The sequence below is a fragment of the Lynx rufus genome, unplaced genomic scaffold (assembly GCF_022079265.1).
Source record: "Lynx rufus isolate CCGP_SWC_20201006 ecotype Redwood Valley unplaced genomic scaffold, mLynRuf1.p SCAF_12, whole genome shotgun sequence".
Lineage (NCBI taxonomy): Eukaryota > Metazoa > Chordata > Mammalia > Carnivora > Felidae > Lynx > Lynx rufus.
In genome coordinates this window covers 8862842-8889735 of record NW_025814826.1, presented here as the reverse complement: position 1 = coordinate 8889735, position 26894 = coordinate 8862842, and the positions used below count along the sequence as shown (strand labels likewise).

At 39.0% G+C, this 26894-nt stretch overlaps 1 protein-coding gene and 1 non-coding gene across 2 annotated transcripts; one reads left to right on the top strand and one right to left on the bottom strand.

Moving 5' to 3' along the window:
- Positions 1-15097: 15097 nt before the first annotated feature.
- Positions 15098-15182, top strand: TRNAR-UCG (transfer RNA arginine (anticodon UCG)). Its single transcript has one exon. It is a non-coding gene; the product is annotated as a tRNA-Arg (tRNA).
- Positions 15183-16217: 1035 nt separating this feature from the next.
- On the bottom strand, positions 16218-25887 carry RP1 (RP1 axonemal microtubule associated). Its single transcript, XM_047073848.1, has 3 exons — positions 25261-25887; positions 24268-24439; positions 16218-21844 (listed from the first exon to the last, which is right to left on the bottom strand). The coding sequence occupies exons 1-3, from the start codon at positions 25885-25887 to the stop codon at positions 16218-16220; spliced, it is 6426 nt and encodes a 2141-aa protein (XP_046929804.1).
- Positions 25888-26894: the final 1007 nt, after the last annotated feature.

Genomic DNA, 26894 nt, shown 5'->3' with positions numbered 1-26894 from the left:
GGAAAAAATCACACTATCTGGTTCCAAAACTTACTATGAAGCCATAGTAATCAAGACAGTATATTTGGGCATACAAATAGGAACAAAGATCAGTGAAATAAAACAGGGAATACAGAAAATACTCCCACATATATATGGTTGACTGATTTTCAACAAAAGACTATCCTTTCCAATTCCAAGTATTTCAATGGGAAAAGTATTCCCTTTTAAACAAAAGGTGATGGAATAATTGGGTATCCATATGAAACAAAATGAGCCCTGCCCCTTACTTCCTACCATATGCAAAAAAATAACTTTAAATGGGTCAAACAGACCCAACATAAGAACTAAAACTAAAAAATTCCTAAAACACAGAAGTAAATCCCATGACTGGGGCCAGGCAGAGGTCTCCCAGATAGAGTTTGAATGACATAAACCACAAAAAGAAAATAACTGAACTTTACCAAAATTAAAAACTTTTGCTTATTGAAAGTCTCACCATTTAAAAAAAAAAAAAAAGGAAGAAAAGGCCAGCTATAGACTGAGAGAAAATATCTGTAAAACCTATATCTGAATATGTTGTGCCCAGAATACACGACTAGGACTACAAGCGCCCAACAGAAGAGTTGAAAAGACACTGTACCACAAAAGACAGGTCAACGGCAAACATTAATAGTCACTAGAGAAATGCAAATTAAAACCACAAAGAGACATCACTAAACACACACTGAAATGAAAGGACCGATAATACCCAGTACAAAGAAGAATACAGAGCAACTGGAATTCTCATACACTGCTGGTGGGGATATGAAAAGGTACAGCCGCTTGTGAAAACAGTTGGTAATTTCTGATAAAGTTAAACATACAACCTAGCAATTTCACTTCTAGATATTTACCTAGGAGAAATAAAAGCATGCCCTGTAAAAGGGCTTATATATGAATGTTTACATAACTTATGTTCATAATAGCTAAAAACTAGAAATAATACAAATAAATGTCCTTTAACTGGTGAATGGATAAACGAACATATAATGGCATAACACTCAGGAATGAAGAAAAACTGCTGATTCAGGTTAACAACATTAATGAATCTCAAAAGCATTTTGCTAAGTGATAGAAGCAGACATCAAAGATTACATTCCATATGATACTGTTAACACAGCAGTCTAGAAAAAATATGAAACTTACGGAAAATAAATCAGTGGTTTCCAAGGAGACTGACTGCAAGGGGGCATGAAAAACCTTTCTGGGGTGATGTACATATTCTAGATCTTGACTGTACTGGTTACAGGACTGCATATTTGTCAAAACCATTAAAACATAGGCAAAATTGGAGGGTTTATTAAATGTAAGTTATACCTGAATAAAGCGGGATTTTTTTTTAGAAAAGAGAGAAAAAAGGAAAACAGGAAAGAAAAATTGAGGGACTAATTCAGAGATTCATCATCTTCAGATGATATTCATAGTGGGAAATCTAAAATGAAAGGACAAAGAAACAGTTATAAAACAAATCTCCAGAACTGAAGAATATGGGGTACTGAATGCTTAGTATAGCAAGTGAAAAATATACTTACACCAATGTGCATCTTTGTGAAATTTCAGAATACCAGAATAAACAGAAGGTCCTAAAAGCTTTTTGGAAAGAGAGTCAAATAGATTGAAGCAGAAATGAGAATGGCTTAGCACTTTTCACATTGGGTTGGAAGATAAAGACAAACGAAGAAAGCTTTCAAAATCTTATTTCCAACCTATAATGCTGTATCACTTTTGTCAGTTAAATATGAGAACAGAATAAAGGTAGCTTCATATATTTAAGATCTCCCAAAATTTTACCTTCTGTGCATTCTTCCCTATAAACTATCAGAGAATTTGTTCTATCAAAACTAATACCTAAACTAATAGTAGGATGTGGGTTTCAAGAAATAGGACATTCAATATAGAGAGGGAAAGATTCCCAGGATGTTGCTGAAGAAAAGCTTCAGAATGATAGGTGTGGAGAGCAAACATTTCGTCTTGGATGAAAAGAGATGGGGTAGGGTATGAAGGAACTTTAAGAAGAATGCCTCCAAGACAACTAATGTCCCCAAGGAGGGAAAAATAGAATAAAAGAACTGACACACACATCTATGTTGATAACAGATTTACAGCCCTGGAGAAGGGCTGTAATGAATGCGTGATAATCAATTTTTAACTTCAGGGAAAACAAGAAGTAGTCAAGAAAGGAAATACAGTCAAAGCACATAAAGCGCCTCAATTTAGAAGCAATATTTACATGGCAATTGAAATAAAAACTCTGAATAGTGATTTTTTTTAATGTTTATTTATTTTTGACAGAGAGAGACAGAGCATGAGCAGGGGAAGGGCAAAGAACGAGGGAGACACAGAATCTGAACCAGGCTCCAGGCTCTAAGCTATAAGTATAGAGCCCACTGCGGGGCTCGAACCCACGAACTGGAGATCATTACCTGAGCCAAAGTTGGATGCTTAACCAACTGAGCCACCCAGGTGCCCTGATTTTTAAAAATTATAACATTATTGGGAGGAACAGGGACAGAAGTAGAAGGTGGGAGATCAATAAACAAAATCTAAAATTGAAAAAAATCAGTATTTTCAGAAATAAATAACAGAAGAAAGAGTTAAAAGTTTTAAAAAGTAGATGCCTCTATGGAGTCGGAATTAGGTACGCAAAAGGCCAGAAAGTGGTCTATTATTTTTTATTTTGAGGCTTGTATTTCCTTTTTTTTATTTAATGTTTACTTTCAAGAGACAGACAGAGAGAGAGAGAGAGAGAAGAGAGGAGCAGAGAGAGAGGGAGACACAGAATCCGAAGCAGGCTCCAGGCTCCGAGCTGTCAGCACAGAGCCCGACGCAGGGCTCGAACTCACAGACTGTGAGATCGTGACCTGAGCCGAAGTCGGCCGCTTAACCGACTGAGCCACCCAGGCATCTCTTGAGCCTTGTACTTCTGACTTTTCAAAACTAATTATACATGTATAACTTTAATGAAAAAATAAAAATATAAAAGGAAGGATTCACCATTCAAAGAACTGAGCCGGATAATCGGCCAGTGCAGGCCTACTATGTGGTTTTGGCTCTTAATGCCCTACAGAAACTAGTGGACCAGCTGTCTGCAGATACCTGCCAACTAGGCAGTCCCGGAGGATCCCATTCCTATCTCATTCAAGACCACTCAAGGGTTAAGGCGGTGCTATCAAGATGTTCCATATCACTCCACATACTTCATATCAATTAGACACTTTGTGTTAACCCAGCTTAGCCCAGGTCAAAGCCTATGCTAGAATTACACCTGCTGGACCGCCAACAAGGTGTATCAGGCTGATTCCAATAATAACCTTTTGAAGGAATAGAGTGGCAGCCTGAAACCACACAGTGCTATACTATATCGTAACTTCCAGAAGGGTGGAAAGAGGGAGCATAAGTTCAATGAAATATAGGCCAGAGCTCAGTATGCACATCAGTGTGAAATAATGAGTGAATAGAGAGAAAGTAAGCAAAGCCACGAAATAACAAATCTACAGAGCTTTCTGTTGGTCCAAGTCATTCTATTTTTTTGACAGAATTCCCACTGCCTTACATTTAAACGCGAGTGTTCCCAATATCATATAAATGAGGTGGAATTATTCCTTTGAATTTTCTACACCACATTCATAAGAATACATGGGATATTTTTTGCACATAAGTGTGCATGTGTGTGTATGTGTACTCCTTTATGTGAATATATAGAATTAAATGTCACTTATTTCTTATTAGCCATTTTCAGTCTTAATGTAATAAAATTCCTGCAATGTGCAAGTCATGTTTCTCCATGAATCTAACATCCTAATTTATTTGGTTATACTGATTCACCTTTAGCTTTAAGCACTCTTATTTACGTAGTAGTCTATAGATTCCAGCGATCCATCAATACTACTCTGACAGGAGAGACATCGCCAAGATGATGGAGTAGGAGACCCCGTCTCCATCCTCCCACAAAGATCAACAATTAGACAGCTATCCAAGCAAAAACAACTCTGGGAGAGCTCAGGAATCCACTTGAGCAACTTCAGCAACAGAGTGAACCAAACACCTGAAAATAACCACACAAAAAGGAAAATACAGCTTCATTTGGTCTATGTCACCTCATCACCCAGGACACCACCGCCCAGCACCAATAGGAAACGCCACAGCGACAAAGAACTTCCCTCACCAGGAAAGGGAGAGCAGGGTGAACAAACAGCTCCCCCAGCCCTTTGGGGCACCACCTGGAAGACCCACTTTGGTTTCACCCCACCTAGAGACTGGTAAGGCTGAGACGTACAGAGATGGCGAGGAACAAGGACTAAGAACAGGGGCTCCCAGTACAAGCCTTGTGGCCCAAGTGCGATCACGGTTTCAACTGACCTGCTCCCCAGAGGATCTCAGCAGCTTTCACCACTGAAGAGATCAGTGGCCAGCACAGCCCCCACAGGCCCCCTCCAGATTCCACCAGTTCTGCCCCTCAGGCACTTGTATCTAAACGCACCAGCCACCTGATCCCTTCCCCACTGCCTCCCACCCACCCCTCCTGAAGACTGGGATCCACGGCCTGTAAAGCTGTGCGAGCGCAAGATGCCAGTCTAGACGCCTGTGGCTGACCTCCACCGCGCACGCCAAGGGCCAGCATCCCTGGCTACGTCCCTGCTCTCAAAGAGCCTGCCTCTCGTCACCAGGCCCTACTGCCACATGTAGGCCCACGGCAAGTTCTTGGTGCCATGGCACTGCACGCGGACCGCCAAGGCCCCTACGGCTATCCGTAGGCCCAGATTCAGTCTGATCTCTAGTCACCAGCCTGAGCCACTGGGCTCACCTGTGGCTAGCCAGAGGTGCCAGCTGTGCACCTGAATGCTACCAGCCCAACCCTCACCATGGCCTCCACTGCCACGTGCATGCCTGTGGGAATACCCTGCAGCCACGGGGTGCACGCCAACGGACAGACCCACTGACGACTGCGGGCCTCATTCCAACCCAATTTCCTGTCACTGGCCTGCACCGCCGGGCTCACTGTGCTTCTACATGCTCTCAGCCTGACTCCTGACAGCGAGCCTCCACTGCTGGGCAACCAAGGTGAGACCCAGCGGCCACAGTAGTGCGTGCCAGCAGCCAGGGTCCACCTAGCTATTTGATAAAACACACACACACACACACACACACACACTCTCTCTCTCCCTCAGAAATAAAATTTTCTAAAGTGCATTTTTAAAAGTCATGGACACTAATGGCTCTTCTGAAAAAAAGAACTAACGTGATAGTTCGGGAAGAAAAATTAGGAGAATCATGGGCTCACCTTGCTCTATGGACAAACTAAGATAACAGCTCTATCTGTACAACTAACTCTGAAAATGACCTGTAGCAGAACAGACCTTCCACAGTTAGTTGTGGAGAAAAGGCCATACCAAAAAAGGTATGAGGGGCAAAGACACAGTTGGGAACTAAACTCCTGGCAGGACTATCCACAAACAGGAGGGATGCCCCAAGCACAGAGAAGCAAAAGGATCAGACCCCACACTAAGCACCCCAGGCACTGGGGACCTGCACTGGAAAGATGAGTCTCCAAAACATCTGGTTTGGAAAACCAGTAGGGCTTAACTTTGGGAGCTTTAAAAATCAGGGGTGCCTGGGTGGCTCAGTCACTTGTTCGTGATCTCACAGTGGGGTGGGTTCGAGCCCCACGTCGGGCTCTGTGCTGATAGCTCGGAGCCTGGAGCCTGCTTCGGATTCCGTGTCTCCCTCTCTCTCTGCCCTTCCACTCGTGCTCTGCCTCTCAAAAATAAATAAACGTTAAAAAAAATTTTTTTTAATAAATAAATAAACTCAGTAGGGCTTAACTCCAACAACTCTACAAATTAGTGAGCTTAATGTCAAAAGAGCTAGAGGACAACAGGAAACGGAGTCTCTACTCTTAAATATCCAGCTAATAAATAACTCAGCCTTAGACACAGCAAGGCAGCAGCATTTTGAAAATCACCTGAGGTCTATGTGAAGGTTTACCGACTAATCTTGGAATATGTGCTGCAGGGGTAGGGATCTTCAAGAGATTTTTCCAGAAACAAAAGTGCTGCCAGACGCCGTTTCTCTTTCCCACCCCCAGTCTAGATAGCCAGATGTTTGTGGGAGCCAGTGCTAACACGCTCCTATCTACTTTGTTAGCACCACATGCCCTACCCCAGTGTTCCCTTGCGGACCGCCCCACCCAACCTACCTGCCTTAGCAGCATCCCTCCAAAGCAGCTCCTGCCCAGCCATACCACGTGAGGATCCCTGGCAGGAACCAAGAAAACGGGGAGGGGATAGATAACCCCAGACACCAGTGAGCCCTGCGGTTCTCATAGCCCAGCCTCCTGGCTGGCTGCCAAGAGAGCAAGTCCTGTCCTTCGGTGCACCTGCAGCTGAGGTGGGAAGCAAACTGCAGACAGCTAGTCTTACTGCTGGCCCCATCCACCAAAGAGCCTAGAGTGACGTCAGGCCTCTCAACAGCACGAGGACCCTGCCCGGTGCACCCACAGTGGGCAAAATGGGTCACTGCAACTGAGTTAGGCTGAAGGCAACAGTGGCTCAGTCACAAGAGTAGCATACATGCGACCCACACAGGACACCAACAGAGCCTGATTCTAGAGACCAGGAAGGACTGTGCTAACAGATAACTCATGACCTCTTCTACACAAGACCACTACTCTCAAGACGAGCAGATGTAGCTAATCTATTCAATACACAGAAACAGAGTTAGACAAAATGAGGAGACAAAGAAATGTGTCACAAATGAAAGAACAAGACAAAAATCCCAGCAAAAGAGCTAAATGAAACAAGGATAAGCAATATGCCTAAGAAAAAATTCAGAGTAATTGTCGTAAAAATACTCACTGGACTTGAGAAAAGAGTAGATCTCAATGAGGACTTCAACAATGAGCTAGAAAGAATGAGTCAGACCTGAAGAGTTCAAGAAGTGAAATTTGAAAGTACACTAGAGGTGATTAAAAGCAGACTAAAGGATGCAGAAAGATAAATTAGTAATCTGGAAGACAGGGCGATAGAAAGCAACTAAGCTGAACAGCAAAAAGAAAAAAGAATAATAAAAAATTAGAATAGGTTAAGGGAGACCAGTGACATCATCAAGCATAATAACATTTACATTATGGGACCCTCAGAAGGAGAAGAACAAAGGGACAGAAAACTTATTTGAAGAAATAGCTGAAAACTTCCCTCATCTAAGAAAGGTAACAGTCATCCAAGTCCAAGAAGCACAGAAGCCCCTAACAAGATGAACCCAAGGAGGGCCACACCAAGATATGTAATAATTAAACTGACAAAAAATAATGATAGAAAATGTCTAATGTGGCAAGAAGAAAGAAACAGTTACATACAAGGAAATCCCATAAGGTTATCAGCAGATTTTTCAGCAGAAACTCTGCAGGCCAGCAGGAAGTGGCATGATACATTTTAAGTGCTAAAAGGAAGAAACCTCTAACCAAAAATACCCTATCCAGCAAGGCTACCATTCATAATGGGCAAGACAAACAAGTTAAAAGGAGTTCATCACCATTAAACCAGCCTTATAAGAAATGTTAAAGGGAATGCTTTCAATGGTAAGCAAAGACCATAATTTGAAGAAAATTATGAAAAGAAAAAATTCCACAAGTAAATATAAACTATAGTAAAGGTAGTAAATTAATCATTTATAAAACCAGTATGAAGGTTAGAATACAAAAGCAGTATAATCGATTATGATTGTATCTAAAAAAAAATCAGTCAAGGGATACATAAAAAGATGTAAAATATATGGAGGAATAACACGGAGGAATAAAAACTTAATGCTTTTAGAATGTGTTCAAACTTAAGCAACCCTCAACTTAATACAGACTGCTATATACATAAGATATTATATGAGAACCCAGTGGTAACAACAAATCAAAACCTATAATACATAAAAAATAAAGACAAAGAAAGCCAAACATAACACTAAACAAAGCCATCAAACCAAAGGGAATACAGAAGAAAGAAAGAAAGAAAGAAAGAAAGAAAGAAAGAAAGAAAGAACTACAAAATAATCAGAACACTAACAAAATAGCAATACCATTTGACATACCCATCATTAAATTTTTTTTATGCTTATTTATTTTGAGAGAGACAGACAGCAGGGGAGGAGCAGAGGGAGAGGGAGACAGAGAATCCCAAGCAGTCTCTGTGCTGCCAACTGAGATCCCAAAGGGGGGCTTGAACCCACGAACCACGAGACCATGACCCGAGCCGAAACCAAGAGTCAGACGCTTAGCCAACTGAGCTACCCAGCACCCCAAATTGCTTTAAATGGACTAAATGCTCCATTCAAAAGACATAGTGTGACTAAATGGATTAAAAAAAAAAAACTCATCTAATATGTTGCCTATGAGAGACTCACTTCAGACCTAAAGACACACACAGACAGAAAAACATGTATTGCGTAAACGGAAGCAAAAAAAGCCTGGGAGAGCAATGCTTATTAAACAAAATGAAGTTTAAAACAAAGACTGTAGCAATAGACAAAGAGAGCACTACACAAGGATAAATCAACCGAACAAGAGGATATAACAACTGTGAATATCTATGCACCCAACACAAAATGCCTAAACACATAAAGCAAACATTAAGAGATATCAAAAGAGAAATTGACAGTAATAAAATCATAATGGGGGACTTTAACACCCCACTTACATCAATGGATAGATCATCCAGACAGAAATTCAACAAAGAAACAGTGGCTTTGAATGACACATTAAACCAGATGGGCCTAACAAATATGTACAGAACACTCCATCCAAAGCCAGCAGAATACACTGGTAACACTGGAACCCGTGTAATACACTGGTAACTTTTCAAGTGTGCACAGACCATTAACCAGGATAGATAACATATTAGGCCACAAAACAAGTCTCAAAAAATTTAAGAATACTAAAATTATATCAAACATTTATTCTGACCACAATAGCATGAAACTAGAAATCAATTATAAGAAAAAATCTGAAAAGAACACAAATACATGGAGACTAAACAACATGCAACTAAACAATAAGATCATAGAGGAAACCAAAAATGCATGGAGACAAATGAAAATGAAAAGATACTGATCCAAAATCTTTTGGACCAAGCAAAAGCAGGTCTGAAAGAAAAGTTTATAGTGATACAGGCTTATCTCAAGAAACAAGAAAAATACCAAATAAACAACCTACTCTTACACCAGAGGAGCTAGAAAAAGAAGAATAGTCAAATCTAGTAGAGGGAAAAAATACTAAAGATAAAAGCAAGACTGAATGAAATAGAGACTAACAGAATAACAGAAAAAAAATCAATGAAACTAAGAGCTGGCTATTTTACAAGATCAAGAAAATTGATAAACCTTTAGCTGGATTCGTCATAAAAACAGACAGACACATAGAGAAAAGACTCAAATAAACTCAAAAATGGAAAAATAACAACCAACACCACAAAAATACAAAGAATTATAAGAAAATATTATGAAAACTTAGATGCCAACAAATTGGACAACCTACAAGGATAAATTACTAGAAACGTATAATCTCCCAAAACTAAATCAGAGAGAAATATAAAATTTGAAGGGACCAATTACTAGTAATGACATTGAATCAATAATCAAAAATCTCCCAACAAAGCCCAGCACCAGATGGTTTCATAGGCGGAGTCTACCAAACGTTTAAAAAATAGTTAATACCTATTCTTTTCTATTCCAAAAGATAGAGGAGAAAAAGCTCCCAGTTTGTTCTACAAGGTCACCATTATCCTGATACCAAAGCCAGACAAAAGCACTACAAAAAAACAACAACAAAAAACAAAAACAAAACTACAGGCTAGTATCTCTGATAAACGTAGATGCAAAAATCCTCACCAAGTATTAGCAAACCAAATTCAACAATATATTTTTAAAAAGTATTTACAACAATCAAATGGGATTTATTCCAGGGATAAAAGAATCGCCCAATATTCATGAATACATCACACTAACAAGAAGAAAGAAAAATAACATTTGATCATCTCAATAGATGCATAAAAAACATCTGATAAAATACAACAACTGTTCATAATTAAAAAAAAAAAAAAAAAAACTCTCAGGGCACCTGAGTGGCTCAGTCGGTTAGGCATCTGACTTCAAGCTCAGGTCATGATCTCGCAGTCCGTGAGTTCGAGCCCCGCTTCTGGCTGTATGCAGACACCTGAGAGCCTGAAGCCTGCTTATGATTCTGTGTCTCCCACTCTCTCTGCCCCTCCCCCACTCATGCTCTGTCTCTCTCAGTTTCAAAAATGAATAAATGTTAAAAAAAAATTTTTTTAATTTTAAAAAAGCTCTCAACAAAGTGGGTTTAGAGGGAACATACCTCAACATAATAAAGACCACATATGACAAACCCACAGCTAACATCATAATCAATGGTGTAAACATGAAATTTTTTCCTCTAAGATCAGGAATAAGACAATAAAGTCCACTTGCACCACTTTTATTCAACATAGTACTGAAAGTTCTAGCTGCAGCAGTCAGACAAGAAAAAGAAATAAAAGATATCCAAATAAGTAAATAATAGGTAAATCTGTAACTATTTGCAGATGACGTGATACTATATTTAGAATACCCCAGTCTCCAACAAAAAACTATTGAACTGGTGAATGAATTCACTGAAGTTTCAAAATACAAAACTAATATACAAAAATCAGTTGCATTTCTATACACTAGTAACAAAGTAGCAGAAGGAGAAATCAAGAAAACAATCTCATTTACAACTGTACCAAAAAAAAAAAAACCTAAGAATAAATTTAACCAAGGAGCTGAAAGACCTATTCTTTGAAAAGTATAGAACACTGAACACAGAAATGAAAGAAAACAAATGGAAAGATACTCCATCCTCATGGATTGGAAGAATTAATATTGGTAAAATGTCCATGCTACTGAAAGCAATCTATAGATTCAATGCAATCCCGATCAAAATACCAACAGCATTTTTCACAGAACGAGAACAATACTAAAATTTGTATAGAACTACAAAAGACCTCAAATAACCAAAGCAATCTTGAGAAAGAACAACGTTGGAGGTATCTCAATTCCAGATTTCAAGATATACTACAAGCTATAGTAATCAGAACAGTATGGTACTGACACAAAAACAGACACATAGATCAGTACAACAGAATAGAGAGGGCAGAAATAAACCCACACCTATATGATCAATTAATCTACAACAAAGGAGGCAATAATATACCATCAGGAAAAGACAGTCTTAAATAAATGGTGTTAGAAAATTGGAGAGCTACATACAAAGGAATGGAACTAAACCACTTTCTTACACAATACATAGCAATAAACTAAAAATGTATTAAAGACCTAAACGTGAGACCTGCAACCATAAAATTCCTTTAAAACAAAACAACAACCAAAAAAAGGCATTCATCTCTTGGACATCGCTGCTACCAACATTTTTCTAGCTATGTCTTCTCAGGCAAAGGAAACAGCAGCAAAAAACTATTGGGACCATACCAAAATTAAAAGGTTTTGCACAGCAAAGGAAACCATCAACACAACAAAAAAAGGCAATACAGTGAATTGAAGAAGATACTTGCGAATGATATATCTAATGAGGGGTTAATATCCAAAACATATAAAGAACTTACAACTCAACACCAAAAAAATAAATAATCTGATTAAAAATGGGCAGAGAACCTTAATAGTTATTTTTCCAAAGATGACCAACAGATACTTGAAAAATATTCAACATCACTAATCATCACGGAAATGCAAATTAAAACCACAATGAAACATCACCTCGTGCCTGTCAGAATGGCTAGTATTAAAAAAAAGAAGAAGTAAGTTTTAGCAAGGACGTGGCGAAAAGGGAACCTTCGAGTGGCGAAGGGAACATGGCGAAAAGGGAACCCCCATCTACTGGTGGAGATGTCAATTGGTGCAGCTGCTGTGGAAAACATTACAGAGGTTCTCAAAAACATTAAAAATAGAAATACCATATGACCCAGTAATGCCACCAAAGGAAACAAAAAGAGTAATTCAAAAAGATATATGCACCGCTATGTCTATTGCAGCATTATTTACAATAGTCAAGATACGGAAATAATCCAAATGTCCAACAACAGATGAATGGATAAAGGAATGGTATACACATACACAGAGTATTATTCAGCCATAAAAAAGAATGAGACCTGGCCATGTGCAACAACATGGATGCACCTGGGAGGCACTACACTAACTGAAATAAGTTAGTTAGGGAAAAACAAAATACCCTATGGTTTCATTTATATGTAGAATCTAAAAAACAAAACAAGCCAAAACAGCAGAAACAGACCCATAAACACACAAAAAAAACTGGTGGTTGCCAGAGGGCAGGGGGGAGGGGGAGGGGCAAAATGGGATGGGAGCGGTAGGTACAGGCTTCCAGTTATGGAATGAATAAGTCACAGGGATAAAAGGTACAGCACAGGGAATACAGTTGGTGGTATTGTAATCGTGTTATATGGTGACAGATGGTAGCTACAACTTCTAGAGAGCATAGCATATAGAGTTGTCAAATCACTATGTCGTGTGCCTGAAACTAATATAACATTGTGTGTTAGCTATACCTCAATTTTTTAAAAGGGTAACAAAATTTAAATTGTAAATAAAAAACAGACCAGCTAAAATGTATTAAGCACATTGTAACGTTTTTACAATCATTCCCTGAAGTGATCCTCTCACAACAATCTTGTAAGGTAGCTACGTCATAAAACCCTTAAAGTGGTGGTCCCATTTTACAGATGAGAAAACTAACAAAATGAGCGTCACAAACATGAAACATGGCTTTGAAACCTCAATATAAACCCTGAAAACGGGACATGTGCTTTATGTCACTGAAAGATGAAGATATCTGAAAACTTCATGTAGAAATCACTGAACCAATGACTCATTAACTTAGTTTCAACTTGAGTTCGGATTTGGGGCTGTCCCCACTCTCTCAAAATTCACCTTTCCTTGGGATCAACTCTGAGGATTCTTGGACAGGTTGCATTTTTAATATCGCCTCTACTTTTGAACTTCAGCTCCTTGCTACTAACAGAATATTTCCTCTAATTCTGATTCTTGATATGCCCTCTGGGTTTAAGACTTGTGGGGGAGGGGAGTTGTACAAATGGATCCTCAGTTTTCCTTGAAGCAGAAGCAAACTGCCCAGAGAGTGTCCCAGTCTTGGATGCACTCCCTTTGGCCTTGCAAGCCTCCTTCTGAGCGCTGCAACGGAGCTGCTGGCAAAGCATAGCACAGCTGACATCTTGTGGGCATAAACAGTAATTACACCGTTCCACCTGGATTCCAAGATTCTGAACTTGGCTGTATTCTCCAAAACACAATAGGCTAGCACTTCATTTTTAAAGCAAAAGCCAAGTCGGTGTAACATTCTTAAATTTCTTCTGAAGTTTCATTTAGTCTTCTACCTCTCAATGCAAGTCTCGTGTAAAAAAAGTTTAATCATTTGAATGTTAAAAGAAAAAAATCACTTTCACGGACCTTTTTAATGACTTAATATTGCTTCATAAAATACAAACAACTCAGTTCTATCCCTCAGCCTCTTTGCATATCTCCCTACGTGTGTGGATCTGAAGATAAGGGGTAAAGAAATAGCATTCTGTAACCATCCAACACACATTTACTAGGTGCTTACCATGTTCCACACAACATGCTAGAACTGGGAGAGAAACATAAGATGCGATTCCAAATCTCAGAATTCAATGCATATCAACCCATTTATCTTAAATAAGAACATTATCCAGTCGTGCATTACCAATTCATGTATGTCACTCTCAACTTCTTTTTCCCAATATCATCTGGGCCCAGCCGGTAGTGTTATTATAGTAATGTAACGTATGTAGTAAAACCGCTAAAAATCATATGCTACATGCCATATTTTCCCAAAAGTTCCCAGCTATTGTGATTTCCCCAATTTCCTTGATACATCTAAATATCATTCTCTTTCTGAATTAAAGAGAAAAATAATTTCCTTCTCTCTCTTCTTTGGGGAGAGCACTAAATAATTTTTTAAACATTTCACCACTCTTTCCTCATATAAAAAAGAACAAAGGTGTAGTAAAAGTAGCAGATTTTCAAGCACAAAGGTCTGGGTTCAAATTCTGGCATGATACTGTGCACCACTGATGAAAATACTTTACCTGCCTGCTCTAGATTCTCTCACCTATAAAAAGGGAATAGCAAAGCCAAACTCACAGTCTTTATGAGGAAGGATTACATTTAATAAATCTGTAAGACTACCACAGACACTACTATAAAGTACGCACAAAATGAATTCTTCTCCCCTATTATTTCTCCACAATTCAGCCCTTTTATGTCAACAAAATTCTCACTGGTCATTACCGAAGCTAACGTAACACCACAGCTTTCACTTTTCAATGGGAAAAGCATTATCACTTAATGTAAAAAAAGCATACTCTATGTAGAGGCAGTCTTTATCTGGTGAAATAAATAGTAACTCATATTTTTTATGGATTTATGACTCACGCTGAACTGATATTTTTTTATGTAATTAGTTACCTTTAATTACTCAATGCCAAATTTATTTTAGCACCTCCATATGTGGCTCCAAAAAACATTAACTGTTCTACTCTGAGTCAGTTTCAGACAAGAAACATAGACTCCAATGATTTATAAGACTTGTTTCTATACCATCATATAATCATTAGGTGTAAGGAATTTTACTTAAAAGGTTCCCTGGATAAATTCCAGGCAAAATACCCCATGTATTCAAAACAAGCAATTTATAGTCTAATCAAATTTATTTATCCTTCTAGACATGTTTTTATTCATATCTAATTAAATTTCTTATTTATGCAGCTCGACATAAAAAAATGTCAAATTCTTCACAGCAGTTCTTCAATGCTGAGAATTTTAAAGTCACCTTTCTCTTTTCTTTTCCAAGTTAAAATCATTCCAGCTCCTTTAATTTTTCTTCACAGAGCATACTTTAAGTTTTTCCTTGGTTTTTTTTTTTTCTGATTTACTTGGATTTCTTGACATTTTGCTAATGTATAAAAGATTATAATTTCAGGGTGCCTGGGTGGCTCAGTTGGTTGAGCATCTGACTTCGGCTCAGGTCATGATCTCACGGTCCATGGGTTCAAGCCCCATGTCAGGCTCTGTGCTGACAGCTCAAAGCCTGGAGCCTGTTTCAGATTCTGTGTCTCCCTCTCTCTCTCTGCCCCTCCCCTGCTCATGCTCTGTCTCTCTCTGTCTCACAAATAAATAAAAACATTAAAATATATATATTATAATTTCTAGGCAAAGTAATAAAGAAGAAGCATAGTAGTAAAGAATCTTTTTCTCATCATGAGAACAAGCGATTAATTCTGTCCCAGTGAAATGCTCACAAATTCATTAGGTAGATGTTCCCAGGAAATTAGATTCAAGACATTGGCACAAGAAACTTACAAGAATGTTGTATAAACCTTACAATCATACCTTTATTAAATCAGTAGTTAAAATTAATAAAGGAAGTACATTTGAGGCTAAGACTATTCCATTTATTCACCAATATATTTTATTCACCAATATACATTTTACAAAAAAAACAGACAATATGGGGCGCCTGGGTGGCGCAGTCGGTTAAGCGTCCGACTTCAGCCAGGTCACGATCTCGCGGTCCGTGAGTTCGAGCCCCGCGTCGGGCTCTGGGCTGATGGCTCAGAGCCTGGAGCCTGTTTCCGATTCTGTGTCTCCCTCTCTCTCTGCCCCTCCCCCGTTCATGCTCTGTCTCTCTCTGTCCCAAAAATAAATAAAATGTTGAAAAAAAAATGTTTTAAAAAAAAACAGACAATATAAACAGAGAAAAAAGATATAATTCCTGTCCTTAGGACATTTGTGATGTCCTAGAAGAAAACACACAGTTACAGGAAATTATGTACACTCAGGGAAAACACACACAGAAAATTCAAAAATACCAATAAAAACTGAGTCTGTTATTTTTGGAAAAATAAAGAACAGTGGAATACTTAAAGTCAAACAAGATTATCCAACTTCAAGCTTTCTAGAGTAAGCTCATTTTAAAGAAGTGGGAAATTTTAGAGGTTATCTAGTCTATATCCATCCCTTGTGTTTCATCATATTATGAGGGGGGAAAAAGGCGGCGCTGATATTAAAATTATAAATCTTCTTGTTCATCAGTGCTTTCAAGATCAGTCAAATTGGTTTTCCTCTTCCCAAATGAAAAGATCTTCATCCTCAAATACATAAAATATTTCTAATATATTTCTGTTGCTAATATTTAAAGGTGTCTCAACTTTGTAACATAGGCAGGCTTGACCACACATTTCAAAGAAATGATAGTTGATATTTTCTCTTACTGCTTGGTTGAGATTTGTTCTTGAGTTCTGGAATCTGTTATTTAATAAGTTGTTATTCTCATCAACTACTTGAAAGATTTCATTCGTCTGACTGCTGGGGTCCTGTGTATTTGAATTCACAATATCTACAACCAACAATGATGGGTGCAAGAAGTTCACACAAAACGTTTTCTTTAAATATAATTGAAATTTCTTCAAATTATTTTCTTCCTCTAAGTCCAAGGAGCTAATTCTTTTTAATTTTCTTAATTTCCTTTTATCCATCAAGTCAAATGTATTATTAAAATAAAGCCGATTAAAGGTATCATCAATGGCATTATCAATAAATGCTTTTCTACCACTTGCTTTATCGTTCTTATCTCTAAACACGGTTTTGTTCAACTGTAGCAAATATGGGTGTATTTTCATCCACAAATGGAGACCCAGGAAATTTTCAATATCAGAATCTTTGCAATATGCAAATCCTCGGTCTTCTTCATTTATAGGTTGTATGGTAACAGTTAGTATTGGGCAATGCTGACCACAAAGAGCATAGAGTTTATCCAGAGAGTCCCCTTCCTGAAGTGCACCATGAATTACATTATTACCAGGCCATGGTTGGCTTTTAATAGTATCGTCAGAGACAGGATGGACTTTGCTACCAGCTGACGTGAAGACCTGAGTGACTGATGTACATACTCTTTCTGACTTATGACTAGCTTTCTCCTCTGCACGATCATTGGGCATTCTCTCCTTGGCACAAGTTCTATTTTGAACATCTAGCAAATCCTCACAAAAAGGCTCAGGGTCACTACAATGAGGCATGTTGAAATAACTGCATTTCAGTTCAAGGGGCTGAGTCAGTTCCTCCAGTTCTGAAGAGGATAGCTCAGCCATGTTTGGTCCTGGGGCCAAGTTTCCAAAATGTGAATATGGTACATCAGTGCTGTTATTAAGTAGAGTATCCACTGATGTGGTGTCTGCATTGCCACATAAGCCAGAATTTTCAGGAGATGATACTCTCAACAAATGATTTTCTTTCAGAAGCCACTTGCCTTTATCAATCAGTACTCCTTCCTCCAGATCTCTGACAAGTCTGTGATGATCATTTTGTTTTGTACCACGTCCTACAATGTCTCCCCCATGATAATTGGCCCTCACACCATTAAAGTCACATTTAAGTTGGCCTTCTTCTGGAAATTTCTGCAACACAGATGAAATGCTAGATACCTGTTCAGAAGAGCCAAATGAGTGACCTTCAGAATCATAAAGACCTACTTTCCTAGCACACTGAAATTCCATAGAATTATAAGGACAAACCTGAGATCTGTGTGTAGACCCAGGAAAAAAAGATGGTTTAATAATCTCCCCTTTAGCATAAAGTTTTTCAATTGTTCTTTTAACAAACCCTTTATTGTATTCTTTCTCTTGGGCGATCTCCTCACAACTGCCATTGGGGCCATGACTGGATGGCTGTTCATTCTCACTGTCCTGTCTAAAGTCTGACCAATCAGAAGTCACTGGTCTTGTGAAGCAATTTTTAAAATCAAGAGAGGACTCTGAATAACTTCCAATTTCCATGCTTCTCACCATCATTTTTACTCTCATTTTCGTTTCTCCTTCATTGAGTTCCTTTTCACTATTTTGCTTAGAATCATAGCAAAAAACTAAAGATGGTGGTGTTTCCAGCCTCCTACTGACCGTCTCACCAATCACACCACTTCTTTTTTCTTCTTCTGTAATGTTCCTGCGAGAGACTCCCACCAATTCCAAATTTTTACTAGCCTCGAATTCTTTTTGGATCAACTCTTCAGTGGCCTGTTCTTCTGCATGTATCTTTGTGTTAAAGATATCAGTGTCTCGGTTTTCTAATTCTTCAAAAGATTCCAATTCTGAAACGCTTCTTTCACTGGATGTCAAGCTATTGGTTATTGAGCCTGGTTCTTCAGACGTCTTTGAGTCTTCCTTATCAGAGGATGCATATGCATTTCGACCATTAAATTTCTTCAATGAATAATTTTTAAATTCAGCCAGAGAGCTATGTTCCTCATCAAATTCTGGTTCGGTTTCATTTAGGGGAAAGCCACGGTGGCTTAAATTGCTGATATTTTGGTGTGACACCAATGTATTAAAGCCATGTTTACAGCCAGGGTCTGCCAAAGTAGTTAGGTCTTTCTGAACTTCATCGACTCTTTCTAATTCTTCAGTCAATTCCAAATTATCAGTACATGTGTTTTCTTTGGAATTTAAAAAGTCATTGGTATTGTTGTCTTTTGGGGGAATGTAGGCCTCATCAATTGGGCAAGCTGCTTCATAAACACGGTTTTCCTCATAAGCACAAGCCTTATCAGAAGACAGAGCATGAGTAAGTGAACAGACCTTTCCTAGGAGACAAGCCTTATTCGTGGAGGTCTGATCTACGGTATGGCCATCAATAGGTGAAAAAACGTCACTGAGGTTACAAGCCTCTTTTGGAGGATAAGACTTATTCCCAGTGCACATCTCACATGTAGAGTAAGTCACCTCCGAAACACAGACTTCAGAGGCATGGTCCTCACTGGCAGAAGAGCCTCCATCTATAGAGGAGAGTTTCTGTGTTTCTTCATTCTCAGTGCACTCAGGAACTCTCTGAATGTTGGGTGTGGAACAATTTGCAGGAAGTCCTATTGGAACCGTATCTTGTTCTTTCTCAGCAAGTCCAAGGTGATTTGTGGTGGCCTCCACTAAACTGGCAACAGCAGCCTCCAAGTCATCAGCTTCCTCTGTGATGGCAGTATGCTTTAGGACTTCTAATAACGCAAGTATTTCTGAAGTTCTGGTGGTAGTCTTGTGAGCATCACTTTGGCAGAAGCTATTTATACTTCCCTTTAAGGTTAGCACCAGAAGCCAAGCTAGAAGGACATTGGTATATGACTTCGATATCGGGGAAGGAAAGGGAGTATCTGTAAGTGAACCTGGCATTTGAATAACTCCATTCTGAGTCTTAGGAATACTAGGAAGTAAAGCTTGCAGTTGGCGAAGCAACAGGACTGGTAAGAGGTCTTTTGAAGTGTCTTCTACAAGATCTACTTGAATAGCAGCCTCCACACTGTGTCTTTTTGTAGCTAGGTTTATTTCTTGGTAAACAAGGCTTACCTCTGGTCCTAAGTTTTTAGCACATACCTGGATTTTAGTATTACGATCATCAATAGCTGACTGTGACACAGCACAATCTTCATTCAAGGGAAGTAAGCAAGCATCATTCAGAGATTCAACCTGGCTGTCACAGAGATCTTCGGTAAGTTCTTCACTGGTATCTTTGTCAAAAGATTTACCTATTTTTTTACCTAGATTATTTCCTGCCAAACCAGCATTTTTACTTACGTGTTTATTACTTTCCCTAACAGAATTATTTCCTTTTCCAGAACTTGAGTGGGAATTCGTTTCTGCAAAACTACCATTGTTACAACTTACCACACTCCTTTCCTTTTTGCATACTGGAGCTAATTTTCTAGGTTGCGAGGGTGGATGTGGATTTATGTTCTGCAACCATCTCTGTATATAATTTTGAACTGAATGATGGCTAAAATCCTCAGGAGAAACAGCTTTTTTCAAAGAAGCTAAGGAATTTGCCCTGGTTGTAACATGTTGTTTACTTATAGTAGTACTTAATTTCAACTTATCTCCTTTTTGTTTTTTCTGAGTTTTCAAAGTTATGTGTGAATTATTAACTTTTGAAACTACACTTCTCTTTGTCATTCCTCTCAAATACCAAGATGCTACTTCTGCTTGAGCCTGTGGTCCACAAAAAGTATTGGGGTTTTGCTCAAGGAAGTTAAACACATGAAATAAATTTTGATCTCCAAAACTATTTTTGCAACACCTGAAGTCATTATAGGGAAATACTTTATCTCCTTGACCAATTTCATTTTTTGCAGGTCTTCCTAAACTTACTTTATTTAGTGGTCTGGATTTTCTTTTGACTAAAAGTCCTTGAACTTTCATAGGATTCTGTACGTGGATATTCTTGGGATTCACAGGACTGAGATCACTTTTGGAACAAGAATAATTTGATTCTATTACCATATCACTTGCATGGAGATCTTCCTCACAAAGTATTCCTCTTTTAAGGGAACCGTGTGAATCCTTTAATCTGATTTCCTGTGCAATTCTACCTCCTTTGTTTATTCTCTTACTCTTACTAAGAATTGCTTTGGTTGCAACCTTCCCATCCTGATGCCTGGAGTTTATCACTTGTTGCTGACATTTCATCTTCTTTTTGCTGGCAGCAGATGATGAAATCTGCTTTTCATTTGCTGGAAATTTTGTTAAATCACGCTGAGCACATTCATTAATTAGTCTGTCAATTCTTGTGGTGACAGTGGAGGACCCTACTGAAGCTGGGGTCTCAAAAACAGTTATGTCAGTTCCAGAGTCATTACTTAAAGAATGAGTTGTATCTACTAAAACAGGACCGAATCTATCACTGGTGTTACCATAAGGTCTTAAGTTTTTGATACTAGTTTTGTTGTCTGACGTTACACTATTAACTATACCTTCCTCCACAACTGAATGTTCCGATGCAGCCTGTGGCAAGCCATTACTATGAGACATCTCTAACACCTTTTCACTTGTAATTTCTACAACATCAGCATGTACTGCACCTGACTTGAGCAGTCTGCTTTCCTTTTTCCTTTCTAAAGATGCCTCTATCTTCTCATTGTTATCGATATGAACAACCACTGGTTTGTTAGATACTGATGACATTTTACTGCAGGAATGTGTAAACATGTGATACTCAGATTTGTTTTCCCCGTCTTCCCTTTCTTCACTATAGGAAAACTGTCCAATCATTTCCTCTTGAACTTCAGTTTCAGATACCAAGGTCACACGCCCCTTCACAGATTTCTTTTGTCTCACCCTCCTTGGCCCAGGTGTAGGTGGCCGATAAAAATGACGCTTCGCTTGATCCTGAGTTTCCTGGATGGTGTTTGTGTCCATAGCAGCATTCTCCCAACTAGCAGATGTGCAAGTTTCAGCCTCTTGAGCTGTCGTTTGAGTGTTTATCTCCTCAGCCAAACTGCCCTCTTGATCATGGCCTTTCCTCAGAGATGAGACATCTGCAGACAATGAGCATGCTGCAATCTTTACACCAGAGGAACAATCATCTGTTCTTCCTGGAAAACTGCCTACTTCACTCTTTTCATCATTATTAGAAAGACCAGCTCTACTGACAGTGGTCCATTTTATGGTTTCCTCCTCTTTTATCTTAAATCGAACTTTCATCTCAACTATCATGGTGCCATCTTGATTAAAAACAATTGATTTCTCAATATCATCTTCAGAAGGATATATCAATAAATTCTGAGAATCTTTTTTTTCTAAGGCCAAGTAATTTTCAGAAGCAAAAGAATGGTCTGAGTAGCAATCACTATTATGCATTTTGTTGGAAGAAACAGAATAAATCTGGGACTTTGGGCTTGAAGGCACATGTGTGCTCACTTTCAAGATTTTGAGAGTAAAAAATGCCCCACATCAAAGTGTAGAAGATAGAGAAGTTATAAATATCCAATAGAAGAGGCAGCAAAGAAAGAAAAGAAAAAAATAATTAGTATAAAAAATACCACATTTTCTAAATTTTATAGTAAGATATTATTAGCAGGTTTCTCACTTCTATGTATTCATTTGTTATTTGAATTCAAAGTCACTGTAATATCTGGTGCATCTCTACAAGCTACTTTTAAAACGAGAACCTTTAGGGGTGTCTGGGTGGCTCAGTCAGTTAAGCATCCAACTCTTGGTTCACCTCAGGTCATGGTCTCATGGTTTGTGAGTTCGAGCCCTGTATCGGGCTCCATGCTGGCAGTGTGGAGACTTTTTGGGATTCCCTCTCTCCTCTCTCTCTGCCCATCCTCCACTTGTATGCTTTCTTTCTCTCTCTCTCTCTTTTTCTCTCTCTCAAAAATAAATGAATAAACTTTAAATAAAAATTTTTAAAAAGAAAATCTATAATCCTACTAAAATAACAAGATTCACAGAATTTTAATTTTAATTAGTTTAATTAGGCAATTTTAATAAGTATAAAGTAGAAATTGCTAAATATTCTAACAAAAAAAAAAAGATTTTTGTGGGATTCTGTTTTGTTGTTTTGTTTGCCAGTACTAAAATTGGAGTCTAACGAAGTGCTGCTTACCAATGCAAACAAAGCAAGTAAAAAGTTACAGTAATATTTATTTTCCTGTCTTTGTATTTCCAAGAGAGGCACTATAGCATTATGAAAGCTAAAACATTTTTAGACTTTATTTAAAAGTCAGGATTAATCAGGGCACCTAGGCGGTTCAGTCAGTCAAGCATCCGACTTTGGCACCTGACTTTTGGTTCTCACAGTTCATGAGTTCGAGCGCTGCATTTGGGCTCTGTGCTGACAGCTCTCTGTCTCCTCTCTCTCTGCCCCTCCCCATTTACATACAGAGTCTCTCTCTCTGTCTCTCAAAAATAAAGAAATAAATAAATGTCAAGACTAATCAAGTAATAATTTCCCTTTGTATAACTAGTGCATTGATTTGATATAGGGCACAAAAGAGAATAGAGACAGACAAAGATCCAGATATCTGGTTATATTTTTAATGTGCATCCTAAAGACAACTTTGGTACTCATGCTTCTTAAACTCAATCAAATTCTTACAAGCAGGTTGCATACATTTGCATATTCTTGGCATCAATTAAATACCTTTCACATTTCAGAGTACAAACCTAAAATATGTTCTCCTATTTTTGGTATACATTTACCAAAATTGCAAATAAAAATGTTCCACTTACAACTTTTTAAAATAAAATTTACCAAAACCCTTAGATTCCCTAACACCATCAAAAATCATATTCAGCAACCCATATCAAACACAAAATAATAAAATAATTTTAGTAAAATGAGCACAGTGAAATAGTACTACCATATGCTTAACAGACAACTGGCAGCTAATGCCTACAAAATAGAAACATGAATAGATATCTATTGAGTTTACCCCTAATAGATGAGTTTCACCCATGTTAGCAATAAGTAGAGGGATTAATACTACTTAAAGAGTGTATCATTCAGTGCCTACATAAAACCCAAAATTTAGGTATAAATGGCACTCAGTTCCTTAGCAAAAGCGCTAAAAAAAACTGTGCACAATGAATAATGAGATTAAAATATTGAGCACAATGAATAATACAATTAGCCACACCTTCATAGAGAATTTATAGCCCATCCCACACTCGGGTATCAATAAACCCTCCTCTCCCCTACCCAAAGGATAATGCGATATTGTGTAGCATTTCCTAAGGAATTGTCAACCTGGATTATTATTAACCAGCGTGAATTGACTATGTGAAATTTTTTTAATAAATAAAAAATGGATGAGACCTGTAATTTTTACTGTAATAACTTCAGAAAGTAGACTTCATATGTAGTTAGAGACTTTTGAAAATACACTCAACTAACCTGCTGAGCTCAGCTATGATGCCACATAGTATTATTTGCAAAAATCTCTACAACAACCAGAGATGTCACTTCTACAAATTCCATAGAATTCCTCTCCAAATCAAGGCTGCCATTTTTATTCTTTATCTAGGTATCAAATGCCCCCCCCCAAATAAAGCATACCTCATCAATTTAAACAAATATATCATTGATCGATTTGGGAAAATCTAAAAAAGAATCATACAATCTCTATGACTCTTTCCAACTATTCATATGACCAATTCCAGTTTAGAATGTTTGTGACCCCCTCATTTTCTCTCATGTGATGAAGAAAATTGGCCACTTAAGCATGGATTTTTTTTAATATTGTGGCTAAAACACACACACACACACACACACACACACACACACACACACACACTTCAGGGCTAAAAATAAGGGCTACATATTTAAGTGACTTACTCTTTCTTCTTTCTGACCTAGCAGTTCCCTTGGTATACACATGATGAGAGGCCCCTGGTAATCTTGAAGAAAGCAAATACTTCTGGATGTCATAATTTCCAGGTTTAAACGGCTCCCTTCCGGCTGCCACCACAGCTCCAGAGCTCAGGATCACAGCCTGGAGACTGGGAACCTAGAAGAAACCAAAGAGTTAAGGTCCTTACATGAGCAACATGAAATTTTGGTTCTTTTCATATGGTCATTTTCTAGCAGAAGGGATCAATTCAACAGCCTTTAGGGCTTGAAAGAGATAATCACCAAGCATTCCTTAGGCATCAATACTGTATACAAAGTTACCAAGTATCAAGGTGAAGGTGGTTAAATCAACATCCTACTGAGCCAGCATACTAGCCGAAGATATCGGTCTTCTGGTCTTCTGCTATAACTAAAGACTTTTATTCATTTTAATTTTTTTTTTATTTTTTAAGTTTATTTATTTACCTTGAGAGAGAGAGCAGAGGAGGGGCTGAGAGAGGTAAGGAGAGAAAGAGAACCCCAAGCAGGCTCCACCCTGCAGTACAGAGCCTGATGTGGGGCTCACTCACAAAACCGTGAGATCGCGACCTGAGCTGAAACCAAGAGTCAGAAGCTTAACCCACTGAGCCACCCAGGCGCCCCACCAAAGAAACCTTTCAAAGGTATGCAGTACTGCCTCTGCATTCGCCACCAAAATATCCAGCTGTAGCCAAAGGTCTTCCTTGAGCCAGCTGAGAAAAGGGCCTGGGGAACATGCTGTCAGCTGCAGGTGAAATGCAGCGATTTCAGATTTCAATCTGAAATGCAGTGAATCGGATTCCGACCAGAGAACGACGGGGCCACGCACCCAGGTGAGCCCCGCCACCCCACGAGGATGGGAATACCCACACACAGGCACAAGAAGCCTTCCTTCTCCAGGGCCTCCTTCCACGTCCCACACGGCGGGAGCTCAGACGTGAGAAAAACCTGAACACTCACCCTCCTTCCGTCCGTGGCGTACAGCTTGGTCACCGGGAACCGCATGACCTCCATCAAGTGCTGCAGGAAGGCCTGGAAGCTCTGGGTAACCCTTCGGTTCAGAACGACCGTGCGCCTCGTCTTCGGGTCGCCATTTTTAAAGACCACGAGCCTCCGCGGCGCGCGTAGCATGCCGGGAGCGGCGGCGGCGGCGGGCGCCGTGGGTGGGGAGCTGTGCGCGTGCGTGCTGATGGCCCGGCTGCTGTACCAGGGTCGCGGGCGCCGGCGGGCCTTGTCGAGGTCCACCGGCTGCACCTTCCTCCGGTGGGAGCACAGGTAAGATTCTCCGTCCTCCAGCTCCTCCAGGCGTGTGATGCTGTGCCTTCCCCGAGGGGTGCTGATGTTCCTCACCCCGAAAGGTAAGGGCACCTTCCTTGACAGGTTATCCAGCAAAGCATCGAATGTCTTAAAGGAACGAGGGTTGACCACCACCCTGACCCCACCGAATTGCGGGTCTCCGCTTTTGTAGAAGCTGATCTTTTTGGCCACAACAGGATGCATGACGCTCAAATGGCGAGGAGAAGGACCTTGACCTTCAGAAGAGGTTGGATGAATCACGGAAAAACTAGTGGAAGAAGTTTCGCTCATTTTGGCCGAGACCTGGAAAGGGAAAAAATTATTCATCTCCACAGTGACAACACCATAAACAATACATGATAATTCAAATGTAATCTAATTATAGTTGTACGTATCTAGGCTGTTCCTAGGATTTCATGAATCCATGTATTCATTCATTATTCATTATTATTTTGCCTATTTTGAATGATAACTTGTAAGGGGCTTACAATAAAAAGACACAAGTAAAACAGTTAAATAAGGATATGTGTAATTTAAAGATGAAAACAATCTAAAGACACCAGTAGGGGTGTCGTTAAATAAATTATATATACAGCCATGCAATGGACAGCTGTACAACCATTAAAAATGACTTTATGTTCATTGGCATAAAAAATGATCATAATTTATTACTAAGTGAAAAAGCCGTTTATAAAATATATGTGCCATGCCATTTCCAGTATGTGTGTGTATGTGTGTGTGTATATACACACACACATACACACACATACACACATAATGTATTTGTTATACGATAGATAGATGTATTTGGGGGTTTTTTCCTTGACTTCCAGGAAAAACGGGGAGACAGGAAAAGTTTATCAAGCTCAAATTATTGCATACAACCAGATGAGTTCACCTAGAGGAAAATGTTTCTTGACATTAAATTCTAGAAGAAATGAATCATGTGAATCCTTAAATGGGGGCCATTTTAAGATCATGTAAATGTTTCCATTACAGATATAAAAAAATGCAGGGAAAATATCTAACATACCATTAATCTACTTTTGGAAACTCTGCACTAAACAAATATTTCTTACTACAGGGCAGCTTTGCTATGAGTTGCTAAAAATGATGCGATCTAGGGACTGCTCCCATCGGTGGTTCTAAAATTAAAACTTTAGGAGGGAATTTAAAAGCCGTTTTCAGCCAGTCACTGAGGTTTTTGTCTCTATTTTCCAAGTGAAGCCAGAGTCTGACTGACAGTTGAGCAGCTCAGGGAAGGGTGTATCTGTTTCTGGGTTCATTTCTCATTTGTC